The sequence below is a fragment of the Squalius cephalus genome, assembly GCF_949319135.1.
Source record: "Squalius cephalus genome assembly, chromosome: 3".
NCBI lineage: Eukaryota > Metazoa > Chordata > Actinopteri > Cypriniformes > Leuciscidae > Squalius > Squalius cephalus.
The window spans coordinates 46,183,602-46,198,645 of record NC_137124.1 but is presented as its reverse complement, the minus strand read 5'-3'; the positions used below and the strand labels follow the sequence as shown (position 1 = coordinate 46,198,645).

The following is a 15,044-nucleotide window of genomic DNA, read 5'->3' as shown; positions in this document are numbered from 1 at the left end:
AATCATTGATCTTAAGAAAATGGGGGAAAAACAGCAAAACATTTGGGATTGCTGAAAGTTTAAGGTTGTCAGAAGAACATGCCATGAAATTTCCAAGAAAGTCTGGTCACGCAAAAAGACTCAAAAATTCTCTTGAACATTCTCCCAAAATAAATATTGGCTCGGTGAAAGGTCACAAAAAATCCTGGTTAGTAGAGTTAGTGTAAATACAGGGGACTAGAGGGGCGAGTGGGTTTTAGGGTGCCTTAGGCAGAAGTCTGCCAGAAGTGGGGCATGTTTTAAGGGTAAAGACATTAGAATAGGGTCACAGTGGCGTGTGGGTAAGACATACCATCTTCCTCTGTACGGATTAGCTGAGGTAAACTCTCAGGGCCTTCCCCCGCTTCTGTGTGGGCACTCACTTTCACACGGTATTCTGTCCATTTGTCCAAGTTTTCCAATAGATAATGGTACTTTTCAGGCGGTATGTCCGATATTTGTTGCAACGAGGTATCGTCACCTTCAATCGCCGCATACTGGATGGTGAATTTGGTCATGATTCCATTTTGAAGCTCCACTGGTGGCGGTTTCCAACTTACCAGAATGCTGGTAGAACTGTGACTAGTACACTTGACTTCCTGGGGCGGAGCTGAGGGCTCTGATTGGAGGATCAGAGGATTGTGGGAGGAGTATAGTCATTAAATTGGATTCAAGTGGTTTTGGAGTTTGGTTGGATCCAGGTGAGGTTCACAGGGTTGAGGTAAGAGGATTTTTTTGTTTTTTTGTGGTGGATGTGTAGATGATGTTGATGGACAAAACAAAAACAAAAAAAAAGGAAACATAAAATGAGGATGGACCACAAGGACTACATTTATTAAAAAAAAATGATGACAAGAAAATAAATTTAAATGAAGCTTAAAAAGATGAACAGAAACGGGCAGACATGTCACAGATTTCTCATAAAGGAGGTATAAAAGATAAAAAAAAAAATCGCAAATAGTGTGGGTGGGACTGGTGCAGACACAAAGAACCTACCTTCGTAATTCTACATAATGTTATTTATTCCTAAATATATTCTAAAATTCAGGGCACAAATTTCATTTTCTCTCATCATACTTCAAAAGCATTTTCCAAACATGTGAAATATCTTAATAAGTTGCATTTAACTGGGCCCTGTTTCCTCCAAGCAGTTACCATCAATCCAAAATTTCAAAGGTTGATGTGTCAGCTCTGTACAAACAGTAAATGCATTGCTCACCAACCTTTCCGAGGCCTGTTGGTTTGAGGTAAAAGCCTGGATGGTCCAAGAGTTCATGACTGACGCTTCTAGACTTGGACATGCAAACACTCTACCGGATAACAGCCCTCCAAGATACTTACCTGGCATGTTCTCAGAGGACCTCATATTTATTCAGATTACCTCAAATTGTGAGTATGAAGTGAAGCACAGTCAAGCTTGTCAACATCAATTATGCATCAAATTATGCAAGATTAATGAATGGGTTGATCTAAAGGTTTGGTTACAGTTCAACTTGAATGAATGGATAATAAATATGAGGTCTTCTGGGAATGCAATTCTCTTTTCTAGCTATGTATCATTGCATTTGAGCTTACAACAAGGCTCCAGGAAAAGGAACCTTTCCAAATTCGGTAAATCTTTCAAATGCAGTGTGGAATACTATAGCCAAAGTCAAAAAACAAGGCACCCTTAAGCTGAACGACTGTAGCCAAACAGATGAATAATTCACTCTCATCTCCTTCTTGGCTTACTTATATGACACCAAATTCAACAAAGTGACCTTGTCATTTGACATTTCCCACAGGTCGGCTTTCATTAAAACAAGATGTGCGCTAACAAGTTGTTTGCAGAAATGCCTCCATCTCTCAAAAATATCTCAGTGTAAACCACTGTTCAAACAAATTCAGGATTTACATTAGCAAACACTGTTAAGAAATGGAGGATTTCTGCTTCAGCAAGTGCTGCTCCTGTTCTTGGACTGCATGGGTTTAGGATAGACAGTAAAGACAGAAGAGGACCTACGTGTCTGAGGTGTTTCGGCTGAGATTTCGTTGGTGTACGCGCCAACGCCGTGTTTGCTGCGAGCAGCCAGCTGAAATGTGTATGTAGTAAATGGCTTCAGATCTTTCAGCAAATAGGTGGTGGTGGGCTCAAAGCTAACACGTTTCTAAGGAAAGGAACAACAAAATAAAGGTTAACACCCAAGAAAATACAGTACAATCATCCTGACCAATGACAATGATGAAAATTCTTGGAGGCGTTTTCCAATGACTGTTGACATTCAGACCTCCTCTTTGTCATCTCCTTTCTTATAGAGCAGCTCGTATCCGATGATTTGATTGTCCTGGCCCGTCTGAGTGGGGGGGTTCCATGACAACAGGATGCTCGTCTCAGATTTGGCTTCACCTTTGAAGTCCGTCGGTTGAGAGGGCACTATAAAATGTTATAATAAATAACAGAAATTATAAAAAAAAAAAAAAAAACTGTCATTTTGTCAAAGTGTAATTGCAGTCATTTTTATGTTTGTATTGTGGGAATACAATACATAAGGGGGGATAAGCAGACATTTATCTCACTACAGGCTTAGTTCTCCTGGAATAACCTGAGGTTGTGTGGTAGTTCACAGTGTGTAACTACAGTCCCATAACAGACTAAATTGCGATTCAATTGTGTACATTGGCTATATGTATGAATAAAGCTCATCCAATCAGAATGCAGGGTCTGTTTTGAGTTTTAAACTTAAGTTTTAGTAACAGTTTATTTTAAGGTGACTTAGTTACACGTTACTACAATATAACAACAACCCTAGTAACTAAACCTAAACCAAACCCTAACTAACTCTATAGTAAGTACATGTAGTTAATTAATATTACTCAGTACTTATCTGAGTAAGTACAATGTAACTACAATAAAGTGTAACCAAATTTTGTCATGAAGTGGTTTCACTTTGTGTCTATACAATTGTTGGTTTGTGTCCACCAAGTTACAAATAAAAACATAAAATAAATCAAAGCGTTTGATTTACAAAAATACATATTAACCTCTGATTATTAAAATATTAACACTTTTTATGTTAAATTTCCAGCAAAAAAAAAACAAACAAAAAAAAAACAGTGATATAAAAGAAGAAAATGTGATATAATTATTCATATTCATGGTTATTCATAAGTTTTTAAATAATTAAACTTCTTTTTTTAAATCATGGTAAAAAAACAAACTGGACATTGTCCTCTTTGTAATTCCTGTAATTCCCAACACCCACCTCCAGTTTTAGCTATGATCTGCAAATCAGATGAGAGCGGACCATCTCCTACAGAGGTGAAGGCCAGGACCTTGATGTAGTAAGTCTTATTGGGCGTCAGGCCCGGAATGGTGAGAAAGTTGGAAGTCCTTACAATCTGTTTTTCCCATTGGTTGACGTGCTGGCTGGGATCGGTGGTGTAGTAAACCCTGTAGCCCGTAATCTGCCCGTTGGCCTCCTCAGGTTCATCCCAGTGGATTATAGCGGTCGTGGCACTTAGCATGCGCCCTCTGACTTGCCGCGGGGCGGTACTTGGTGCTTGCTCTGCCGTTTTGGCCTCAATGGCTTCACTGGGAGGCCCACGCCCAATGTTGTTTACGGCGACTACTCTAAATTGGTAGTCGGAGTAAGGGCTCAGCCCCCCCACACTGTATCGAGTGGTGGCGACTCCATCAATCTCTTTATAAGAGTCCTCAGAGTTTTTGGGCTTGTGCTGGATGATGTAATAAGAAACAGGTTCGGGATTTCCAGAATCCCATGTGAGCGTGATGCTTGTTGCCGTGCGTTCTGTTACCTGGGGAACACCTGGCGGCTTCGGTAAAGCTGGATCATCAATAAAGAAACTTGAATCAGTGAATTTCAATTACTTGTAAAATGTAAAATCCACTGCAATTAGTTACTAATGATTATTGGAGACTGTGGGAGGAATTCCCTAAGATTGAATGGTGCCCGCTGATAGTTTATTTGCACATGCTGTCTACTACCTTTTTGTGCCTGATTCACTGAAGGAAATATGCAAATCAGGTAAACTACTTGTCCCGGACAAGTGTTAATGTCGAGCCCTGAGGTGCATTTTATAATGAGCCTAATTTACTTACAAAAGGTAGCATTTCAGCACTTTTGGTGCCTGGATTGCAAATGGTTTGTGAGTGCAAGTTGTTGGACTGAAAAACCGCACAACATGCCTTAAACAGCTTAGTTAATTCAGGACATAAACATGTATTGTCAAAGTAAATTCTAACTATTTGAAAACTAACATTCAGATGTAAAATGATTCTTCTCTTGGTTTAGAGAAAATGCATTAATTGTGTGTGCAATTGTACTGGTAAGCTAAGCAGTGTCGTACGGCTTTGTCATCAGCATTCATGGACCATGTGCTTTTCCCCTGGGATACTAGCCGAAGGTTAAAGTGTCAGCTTGCTCTGCCAACACACAAACAGTAGGCGTGTATTATAGCACCATTTACTGCTAATGCAATACAGCAAAAGAGCTGTCTAGTACAGTCTTGACAGTACCTCCGCGATAAGGAGGAAACCAAGTTCCCCCAGAGGAAGTGAGTCTTTGCAGTTTGTTTAGAACATGTCTTAAATATTCCACATGCTGTAATTTATTGCTTTAATTCAGAGCACATTAGGTGAGGTTGGTGATAGGACAGATACTGTTTAGTCTTTTGCATGCTATCTCCTGGGGCATATTATGACTAATGTGGTTTTGCTGTGTCTGCTAGAGACAACAGTTTTGTGTGTGTGGATATAAACAGCTGTAAGTGTGTCGGCATGTTTGAGCAAACAAGTGTGGCAGCAGTAGGAGCTCATGTATTAATCTGCAGAATGTGATAATACAGATCAAATAACAGCAGCTTGGTGCCGATTGGAATGTTACATATCGAATCGTCTCTTGAATTCTCACCTTTGACCGTAATCTGTGCGACTGCCTCTATAACGCCCAGCGTTGACATAGCGACGCACGTATAGTTGGCCGACTGTCGGACGTCAGTGAGTTCCAGCACGTTTCGCCCAATGGGCATGTCATCTTCAGGGGTCAAATCCTCCGACCCCAGCATCCATTTGACATAGGGCATTGGTGACCCCACGGCCACGCAGGTGATGTTAACGCTGCCACCGGGCATGATTTCATTGTCCGTTGGGGGAATGGAGAACCGGGGTGGAACCCGTCTCACTGCAAGAGAACACAAGTACTGGTAACTTACTGCACAAACGTAGGGCGACGGAACATTCGGGAACATTTAACAGATGAAGAACTGACAAAGAATTAGCATCTGGTGGATTTCACCGATACACTGTTTCAACTGATTGATATATGGCAGGATCCAACAGGAAACTAATGCACATGTAGAAGACACAAACATTCCGCCTCACTCCCTTTGGATTGGGACATTGAAACAGACACCATGCACAGGTGACCCACGCGTGACAGACGGACAGCAGCACAAGGGGGAACTGGAGGGCCACAGCATGCAGGAGTTGTGTGTGTTTGTACAACTTCGATGCTGCGTTCTCTTCCAGTTGATGTGAAGGAATGTGCCGAATCACATTGCCACATCACACACACAGCAACAAGTCTCGCAAGAGGGACCCTGCTAAACTAACAACAGGTAGAGACCAGCTGTGACTGTCTGTCTGTGACTGGCTGCCATTCAAAAAGTGGACGCACGTGTCAATGGCAATGGTTGTGAAACCGTTGATAAACAATGCAATAACAATGAAAGGGTGAATTTGAAAATGATTTCAAATTGAAATATGAACAGATGCAGTAAACAAATTCATAGACGACCAAAAGATATACCCAAATGGGGCATGGGGGGGCATTCCTGAATCTGTCATGCAAACAAGCACATAGCTCATTACACAGGAAAAAAATTGTGAATTACAGAGAAAAGAGGAGGAACAGGAGAGAAGAGGAACGGAGACGAGGATAAGAGGGGAGAAGTAGTAGAGTCAGATAACAGTAAATCAACAGGGCTATAAAAAGCAGGAGTCTCCAAGACAGAAAGGGAGAGAGAAAGAGACAGGGATACTATCCACTAGCTTCTCAGAAGAGAGTTTATGGGACAGCAGAAGGGTGGGAGAAGATTCAAGAGTCCAAAATAACTGAACCGATGTCAGTGTTACTGCTTACATACTGTCAGTCTCAGATGGCATTGGCTGATCTATAATGCACACAGAAGTGGCAGGCGCTTTCTCGAAGCGGCAGGCTCTGTCTGCTATAAGCAGCTTCTGGGAATCAGTGTGCAGCGGTTTATATCAGTCCTGCTACAATGCGCGCGTCTTAAGACAATGAATCACTGGATTTGAGAAAGGGTTCATCACAACAAATCTTTCAAGATTTTCGTAAACTAGAGCAATGTTTGCTAGGCATACCGATAGCATACATATTCAAAAGTTTCTTAAAGAGTTTAAATTCTCTTTTAAGACTCTAAGACCTAAAACGGATGGGTCAGATAAGGGAGATGTCCAAAAGGTGTACTGTTGGTGTGCAACCATGAACAGGGTTGGGAAAAAAATAAATAGACGTCTGAGTAGAATGTTACATTCCACTATAGCAAGGCTCCTCAAATCCCCCACTGATTTGCAGAGTTTAGTTCGAACCCTAATCAAAGACATCTGAGCAAGCTAATCAATGTCTTAAACATTACAGTTAGGTGAGTTGATCAGAGTTTGGGCTAAACTCTGTAAGGCCTGATTTGAGGAACCCTGCACTATGGTCATTATCCATGAATCCCATTTACCAGCTCCTAATCGTGCTAGTCCAACCATGTCCTCCTGTTTAAGACCATAGGTGTTCATTGGCTAGGATCTTTATTGTACCACTTAGAATGAAAATGACAAAAGGATTAACCTAAACAAACGTTCCATGAGGACTTGGCGTCTATTTAAGTCTCTGCATTAAACCACCAGAAATGGAAGAAAAAGAAGGAAAGATAAGAATTTCAGCGACTGGTGGTATGCATTCGAGCGGAGATGTCGCGCTTCTCTGGTGATGAAATCTCTAATTATTGCAGATTTTCATTCTAGCGCAATTAATTTCCAATTGAAACTCTGTTCCAGGAGACATGATGTTTTTCCTTTCATCTGAATACCGTTCCATTTGTCGAGTCTTGAGAACAACGCTCTACATGCATCAATTGTCCTTTATTAGCAGCTCATTAGGTGGAAAAGAAAGAAAATATCTGATCTCACAGACCATGGAGCATGTCTCATTGCAGTTTGTACCGTGCAAGGTCAGAGAATGGAGTTTTTTCTAGGTGTTAGGAAGGCACAAGTCGGTCAAAGTAATGAAGCAGGACCACTGACATGTGGGTGAGGACAGACAACTTTAGCATGACCAATCCACCATGCAAACCCCCCAACAAACTGTGCACATTCTGACCAACATGCACCACTTTTTGGTCAAGCAGTACAGTGGAGAACAGGGAATTCATTCAGACCATAACAAAAGGAAATGAAGAAGAAACTGTCCAAAACATAAAACATAAGGAATCAAAAGCAGAATTTGATCATAGACACGCAAATGCAGCTACAATATTTTTTTTTCGTACTGTTGGGAATTGTAACTAGCGTTTGTATTGTTTTGGTTTTTTTAAGTTTGAAGATGGTTAGAAAGAAAAAACACACCAACCTTCTCGCAGCTCTGAGGGATGTAGGGAATTGATGCGGAAACAAAATAAAATGAGGAGAAAAACAAGGGAAAATACAGAGAGAGTAAAACAGGCCACATTCAACCCAGAGAATTTCTGCTAGAGACAGAATGTCTAGGAAAAGAAAAGTGTGCTGTATTTTACAGGCCTTTTAATGCGCTGCCCATTAAACAATATGACACAGGTCCAGTTATGAGCTTTACATGCCATCAGCAGTTACTGTGGTTTGGACTGACTTTCCTCTGGAGTTTTGTTCATAATTTACAAATATATTTTTTGGTTCCTCATGTAAACCACATGACGGAGACCTGTGCATGAATTTAGCCACACTCCTTAAAGCAGTAGTTGACATCTGGCCTTCAAGGTTTATAAGATGGAACATATTTTGGCAGCTGATTATGATAAATTTGGGGTTAAAGTCAATATGAAATCAAAAGCACCCTTTTCTTACCAGTATGATATATTAAAAGGTGTACAGGGTGGCTGTTGACCTACAGTGACCAGTCACTCTTATTTATTTTTATCTTAAATCAATTCCCTCTGGATATAATCAGGGCTGGGTTTCCCGATAACATTGTCTCTTAGAGCGCTACGAAGACTCTTAAGGTATAACTTGACTAAAGGTATACCATTACTAGGCGTCTTCCCCGAACTATACCTTAGAAAGCTGCTTAATATATACCTTCTTACGTGCGACGTTACCGGGTGCTGTCCGTGGCGATGGTGCTGAATTGGTTGATATTGACGGCTCGAGAATCAATTATTCTCTCGTGCAGGGGCTGCTTCTCTGCGTTATGTGAGAAAGCGGTGTTTATAAAATAAGCACTTCAGAAATAGTTGAAATTGCATTTATTAGGACTCATGGGATATTATAAAAAATAATCCAAACTATAATAGCCTAGCCTACATATTTTAAAATTGAATCATATATTGCTGCCCTAATAACCATTTCAAAAATTTTACGTGCTTTCATCTCTTTCCCATTTTTGTTCGCTGAGGTGGAGCTGCGATGAAATAGTGTTTTTGTAAATACTTTCCAGCATTTCAGTAATAAAAGTGTACATCTTACATACGGTGCTCAGTAGTGATCAAAAAGGATTTAAACAGTGAATCTTGAACCTCTTCTTGTAAACTCAGAAATGTGGATTCAGACGGCAATTAAATTCCCACACGACCTGTTTGTCAAAAAAAAAATTGTCCAGGGATTTTTACACGGGTTGGGTTAGAAAAAACACTGACATTATGGATTCGGATGGCAATAAATTCCCTTACCCCTGTAAATGTTTAAAATACCATACGAGCCCATGATAAACAATTAGCGTCCGAATAGGACTTAACTGACAGTTTGCTTTCACTAGTCTTTGAAAGCGCTCCGTGGACGGCGCCGTCTTTTAGAACAACTATTCACTGTATCGCTGCCATAGTTTGAGCAAACTCCCCACCACAATCATTCCTTTTAAATAGACTATTAAGCCTTTAATGGTTCGGTAGCTGATGTACCTTTGGATAATATAATTAAAAATCTAACAACAATCTGTATAATGGCAATTTTATTCTTTGAAACACTTGAATTAGCCTAATTGAACACTGTCTGGGTGTATTAAAACTTCAGAATTATATTCGTATAGACCTGCAACAGTGATAAGGTAAAGCTAAGAGTGGTCCAGACCAACCTTCCGAACGTATGACTTACAGAAGGTATACTTAACTAAGAAAGTTTCGGGAAACACGTATTAACGATAAGGTACAGCTTAAGGTGTAACTTAAGAACAACGTAGCGTTAAGAAGGTTTCGGGAAACCCAGCCCAAGCCCTTTTGCATCAAGCCCTGTTTCATTATAAAATATATCACAGTAATAAAGTAAAATGGATTGAGAACACTGTTGACTTGTTGACTTCATGTTGACTTTACTGTGCCAGATTATATAGATGTAAACTTGAACTAAAGAATGCACATAAAGGCACATGCTCCATCATAAGTCAATATCAATAAACATTTTTTATTTATACAGTGGAGTGATTCTTCAGTTAGTGGACCTTCTGACTGCTTGAAAAAAAGAAAACGAAAATTCCTTACATTAAATTGGAAGTTATAACTCTGAATTTATATAAGTAAAAAAACAAAAAAAAAAAACAACAACAACATGGATTGTCAGCTCTCAAATACTGACAAATTAGGTATAGGCATCTAATAAAGATACTCTCAAATCATGATGTAAAAATCTTAAAATGAATGACATTACAAAATGTAATTTTTCATTTCCTGGATAACCATATATATACCCAAATGTAAGGCAGCAGTACTAGGTAATTATATTGTAACTTAATTAAAACATTTAAGGCTGATAGTCTGTACTTTAAAAGTACATTTTTTGTTTGTATGTTTGTTTTTACTGAACATTTTATTTTTTTATTTTTTTATTTAATCATCCTAAGGCACAGAAGAGTTCACTTAATTGAAGAATCACCCTATACACATTAAATTAAAGTATTTTAGACAACATTGCAGATTAAAGATTGCACTGAAATGTGTTATGTTTACAAAAATAAAATGATAAAATAATAACAAAACTCTTCGTTTGTTTCAAAATAAATGAAAATAGTTTTATTCCGTTTGGCAGTATAAAGAGAGATGAAAAACAGAACGGTCAGACATTTTCTGTAGAGAGGAAAGAGGTTAAACTCAATCAATCATTCCTGTTATCTTAAGAGTCAGTCATATAGCATACAAAACAAGCAGTCGAGTCAATAAAGGTTAAATCGAAATTAAACACCAGACAGGCAGAAAATCAAGGCGGCAGCAAATGTCATACTTGCAAAAATTCTCAGGAAACCAGAGGGATCCAAACAACAAAACTGACCAGCAAACTGGCTCTATTTGATTCAAATGTGTGTGCGTCTAGAGTTATTATATGCTCTTTTGTTGGTTTTGTTTACCGCCATGAGCTGTTCCTACCTCTGACATACAGGTTAGCAGGTGCAGAATAGCGTGTGCCGTCGTTGTTGGTTGCGACACATTCGTACTTCCCTTGGTCCGATTCTTCACTTTGTTCAATTTGCAGCGCTCCTACACAGTGGGAGAGAACATGAAGCAGAAAACAGATAATTACAATAATAATACAAGCCATTAAACAACTTACACTAGATCACATGCTAGGCCTATTTCTCTCACTATGAATTGGAATTTGTTCTGTTTAGGTCTCCATAAGGGTGGACGCAACAGAATGACTTCAGCTAAAGGCAGTTCACTGCCATCTGACTGCTGCTATATTGATGTTTAACCCTGAGAGGCGACATCTGCAGGCATGCCTCGCATTGGAGAGGTTCGTATAGACTTAACCAGTTTATGCAAGCTAAGCTCCTGGAAGCTGGGGGTAGAAATGTTTCCACTTAAAATGTCTAATGCAGTATTTCATTCTCTAGGCCCGATGCATCATGGGAAAGCAATTTCAGCACTAAAGATGGATTTCACGCTGGATTCGCGATGCATATTATGATTTTGTCAGGAACGGAGTCATTTTGAGGTGCTTAAATCGAAGTGTGTTGTGAGCTAGTATCTCACCCTACAAACTAACTTGCAGCAGTTGCACTAGGAAACGGGTCTAGAGAATAGTATGGCAAACACTGCCATAGACATTTGAGAGGGTACACAGAAAGAAAACAAAAAGAGACTTTGCAGCATTAATTATCTTGGACATTTTACAATCACATCAATGGAGAGGAAAACATACAGTACAAAATACATGTTGCAGGGTTTCTAAAGGCACTTAATTGATAGGGTGTTTCAAAATAGTTTGAGTATTACTGTTTAGAAAAAAACAGTTGTGATAATCAATAATAATACTGATCGATTATTAATTGAAAGGTCTACAAAAGGTGAGGGGGGTAGGGGGAGGGTAGCCCTGCAATATTATTACACATCTCACAGGACTGTTCATTATGGGAATGAGTGAAAACTGCAATACAGCAGCATATGACTCAAATAAAAAAGGTTTACAGTATACAAAAGCAGCATAAAAGGGGGTTAAAAAAATAAATTTGGCTAATAAAATTTGGTTAAATTCAATTCGAATTGATCCATCAATAAAATGGCCAAAGACTTCAGAGGGTGGAAGTCAGCAAAAACTGCAGCATTCTCAGGAAAAAAATACGCTGCTTGATTCGTAAAAAAATAGAAGAAGAAAAAAAATCTGTTGGGAGAATTATCGTTACCAGTACATAAACCTCTAGCACATGCAAATCTTTCCAAAGAACAAGAAATGTGTGTCGGCACAACTTACAACCTTTTGACAACCCTTAGCTGAAAAATAAAATGCAATTGTATTAGAAAATTCAAAACGGCCTCCGCCGACAAGAAAGCAACCAATCACTGCCATAGCTTACGCAAAGCTACAAATGACACCCATAAAAATCCACCAATGGGATCAGCAGTGTGGTGTCACATGACCCAGGGAAAAACATTTTTTAAAGTGCACTGAACCGCAGCGGACACCGCCTCCTGAGTAGCTTGACAAAAAAAAAAAAAAAAAAAAAAAGACACAAAATGGCCACCTCGGTATCGTCTGCCAGACCCACTGTTAGCTTTTCCCCAACCCTGAAGAATGGAAAAAATAAAAACGTCAAAAAGGAAAACAGCCTTCAACCCAAGAAATGCAAGAAGGAAAAATAGGTGGAAGAAGAAAAAAAGCACCGCAGAAACTTTATCAAAAAAGTAGTTGTTTGGGCTTTTTTAGCTTGTTTTGAGAAGGGTATAGGTAGAGGAAAGCAAATGGAGGACGAAGAGCAAAAAAAAAAAAAAAAAAAGAAGTTTGTAAAGACAGAAAGATGCTTTTTGGGAGAAAAATCGTGGCAGAGAGGTCTCCGGTGTGTCTCCGACATCTGGGCTCATGTGCGGCTGAACAAGAACAGCTAAGGGGGGGAAAAATGTTTGGCTGTTTTAGTTGGACGAAAAAAAGGGACACATGATCTGCTATGGCCAAAAGATAAAAAAAAATAAAAAAAATAATAATAATAAAATAATGAAATAGAACACATATAGGATATGCTTCTTTGGGCTGCAGTAAGCATATCGACTCGGAAGAGAGAAAAAAAATACAAGAGGCTTTCTTAAACTGAAAGAAAACCAAACGAAAGAAAGAAAGAACGCTTACGCAAAAAAGGTGATAGATGGGTGGCATGAACAGAACGGGATGGTGGGGGAGGGGGACAATGGGGAAGATGCCGGGGCGTTTCATGGATGCAGACACATGTGGGACAGGAAGAATGAAGTCAGTTGTTCATTCTGTGAACTTGAGTTGAGCACTCTTACCTCTTATTGGCGTACCACCTGGGTGGATTATATGAATGCAAATAAGATTAAGAAAGAAGAGTCGTTAGTACGAGAAGAGAGTCTGGCCGCTTTGGAAGAAGAATCAAATTAGCTTTGCTTTGCTTTCTTACAGACTTTATTAGGCTACAACAGGAAAGAGAGACTCAGAAAAGACAGCCATTGGCTCTAGTGGAGAAAAGCACAGGATTGAGCATTGGTCACTTTAGGAGGTCAAAGAGCAACTGGTACAGTGGATGAAGCACAAGGGGCCATTTGTTGTGGCCGTGATCTAGCGGGAGGGGAACTAAGGATTGATTGGGAACAGTGGAGAGTCTTTGAGCTGTGATTTGAGACAAAGATGGAGTGACAGAGTCGGTGCGTGGCCCTGACCAGCTGCTCGTGTTGGTGTGTGCTTTACTGCTAGTCAACTAGTGTATGTTCTGCTAGTTTATCGACACCGTTAGTAAAATGCATGCCATGCATTTTAACAGTAGTTTGAGAAACATGGAACATTAGTGGGAGGCATGTGTGCTCAGATCTACAAACTTACCAAATGACTCTGGAGATTTACAAAACAGAGAGAAGAAAGACAGCATAGAAAATATGATTATATTCCTTACGTTTGCTCTTGTTGACACACTTAAATCTGACACTCTATTGCACAGGGTTATAAACGGCTAGGAAAATCAAGAGAGAAATCAGACAACGAAAGAAAACAAGACAAGGGCAAAGCGGAGAACTCTGGGAAGACATATTGTACCATATTGAGTGCTGGAAAACACATCGTATTCAACTCAACAATTACATATTCACAATGTGCGTCAATTGCAAAACGAAATAGGGTTGTGGGGAGCGTTACGAGAGAGACCGCAGACGAAGAGAAGGAACGTCTACTGCGGCTCCCAATTCAACGGAAAAGAATCACCAACATTTTCAGCCCTGAATTTGGTCAATTGGATGCGCAAACACACAACAAAAGTCACACACACAGGGACGGACGTCTTTCTCTCTTTTTCTTTTTTTCCGTTTTTGGATGTAATAGCGTTTTTTTAGGCTGTTGGTACATGTGCATCATGACATGAAAGCAACAAACAAAACAACCTTGATGATTCTTTTGAGAGCAGTGAATGAAGCCAGATTGTACTAATTGCGCATTTAAGGAAGATAAATAAGGACATGGAGAACGACAGTTATTTATTATGCATGGTTCGGCTGCTTTTTAACTAAGTGTTAAAATGGAAACAAAACAAAGCCCAATTTAAGCTGGCCAAAAATGCAGTCATAGCAGTGAATCATGAGTAATAAATTAAACAGACAAGAAAACAAGACACATCACACACAGAGGGGACGTAGACGACGATGCCGTTTCCTACAGAAAACCAAAAAATTTTCCATGAGAAAGAACAGAAAGTCAAATGTAAAGAAGGACAGGAGCGGCTCTTGTCGCTGCTTTTCTTCTGCCGTTATGGAGCCAAGCGTTCAGAGGAAAATTACCTGATCGAAGCTGTTTGATGCGTCCGTTGTTGTTACTCGTGTTGACTGGGAGGAAGTCTTTGAACCAGGAAATGTCTGGGTCGGGGTTCCCGCTAGCAGCACAGAGCATGGTGGCGGTACGGGTGCGCTCGACCACCTTGAGCTGAGGGCCCATGTCTATGGTGGGGAAACCTGCGGGCAGCTGATCCTCTGAAACACAGCAACACCAGCACAGTCACACACAAACACACACATGCACTTTCATTGCTCTTCAAGCCTTTATCACATTTAGGAAGCTGAGGTAACCTGGAGAAACTTGTGGGTTTGGTCCCAGCTAACAGAGAATGTTCTCAGAACTTTGGCTAACATTTTGGCATGGTTCTCTCAAAACGATGAACAAATGTTATTCAAGCAACATTAATAGATAGTGTGTTGAAAGTTATCTGGTCTTTAATGATGTACTCAAAACGTTAGCACAAAATAGGCGAGTAGTGTTTCTTTACAAAGTGAAATCACCAACTACTAGCCTGACATGCATAATAATAATGTCGTTTTCTTAACTCATGTGAACAGGAATCGTTTTGACA

At 39.8% G+C, this 15,044-nt stretch overlaps 1 protein-coding gene across 26 annotated transcripts in view; it reads right to left on the bottom strand.

Moving 5' to 3' along the window:
- The window catches only part of LOC307155595 (receptor-type tyrosine-protein phosphatase delta), an 846,598-nt gene that overhangs the window by 77,057 nt on the left and 754,497 nt on the right, over positions 1–15,044 (bottom strand). For 14 of the 26 annotated variants that reach the window (XM_079866351.1, XM_079866375.1, XM_079866370.1 and 11 more), the window contains exons 11-19: positions 14,479–14,667; positions 12,985–13,002; positions 10,633–10,743; positions 7,659–7,670; positions 4,929–5,198; positions 3,261–3,842; positions 2,286–2,431; positions 2,021–2,165; positions 332–637 (exon numbers count right to left, since the gene is read on the bottom strand). In XM_079866351.1, the coding sequence (XP_079722477.1) occupies positions 332–637; positions 2,021–2,165; positions 2,286–2,431; positions 3,261–3,842; positions 4,929–5,198; positions 7,659–7,670; positions 10,633–10,743; positions 12,985–13,002; positions 14,479–14,667 (1,779 nt within the window). The remainder of the gene's footprint in view (positions 1–331; positions 638–2,020; positions 2,166–2,285; positions 2,432–3,260; positions 3,843–4,928; positions 5,199–7,658; positions 7,671–10,632; positions 10,744–12,984; positions 13,003–14,478; positions 14,668–15,044) is intronic. The other 12 variants (XM_079866366.1, XM_079866352.1, XM_079866356.1 and 9 more) reach the window with 3 other exon arrangements.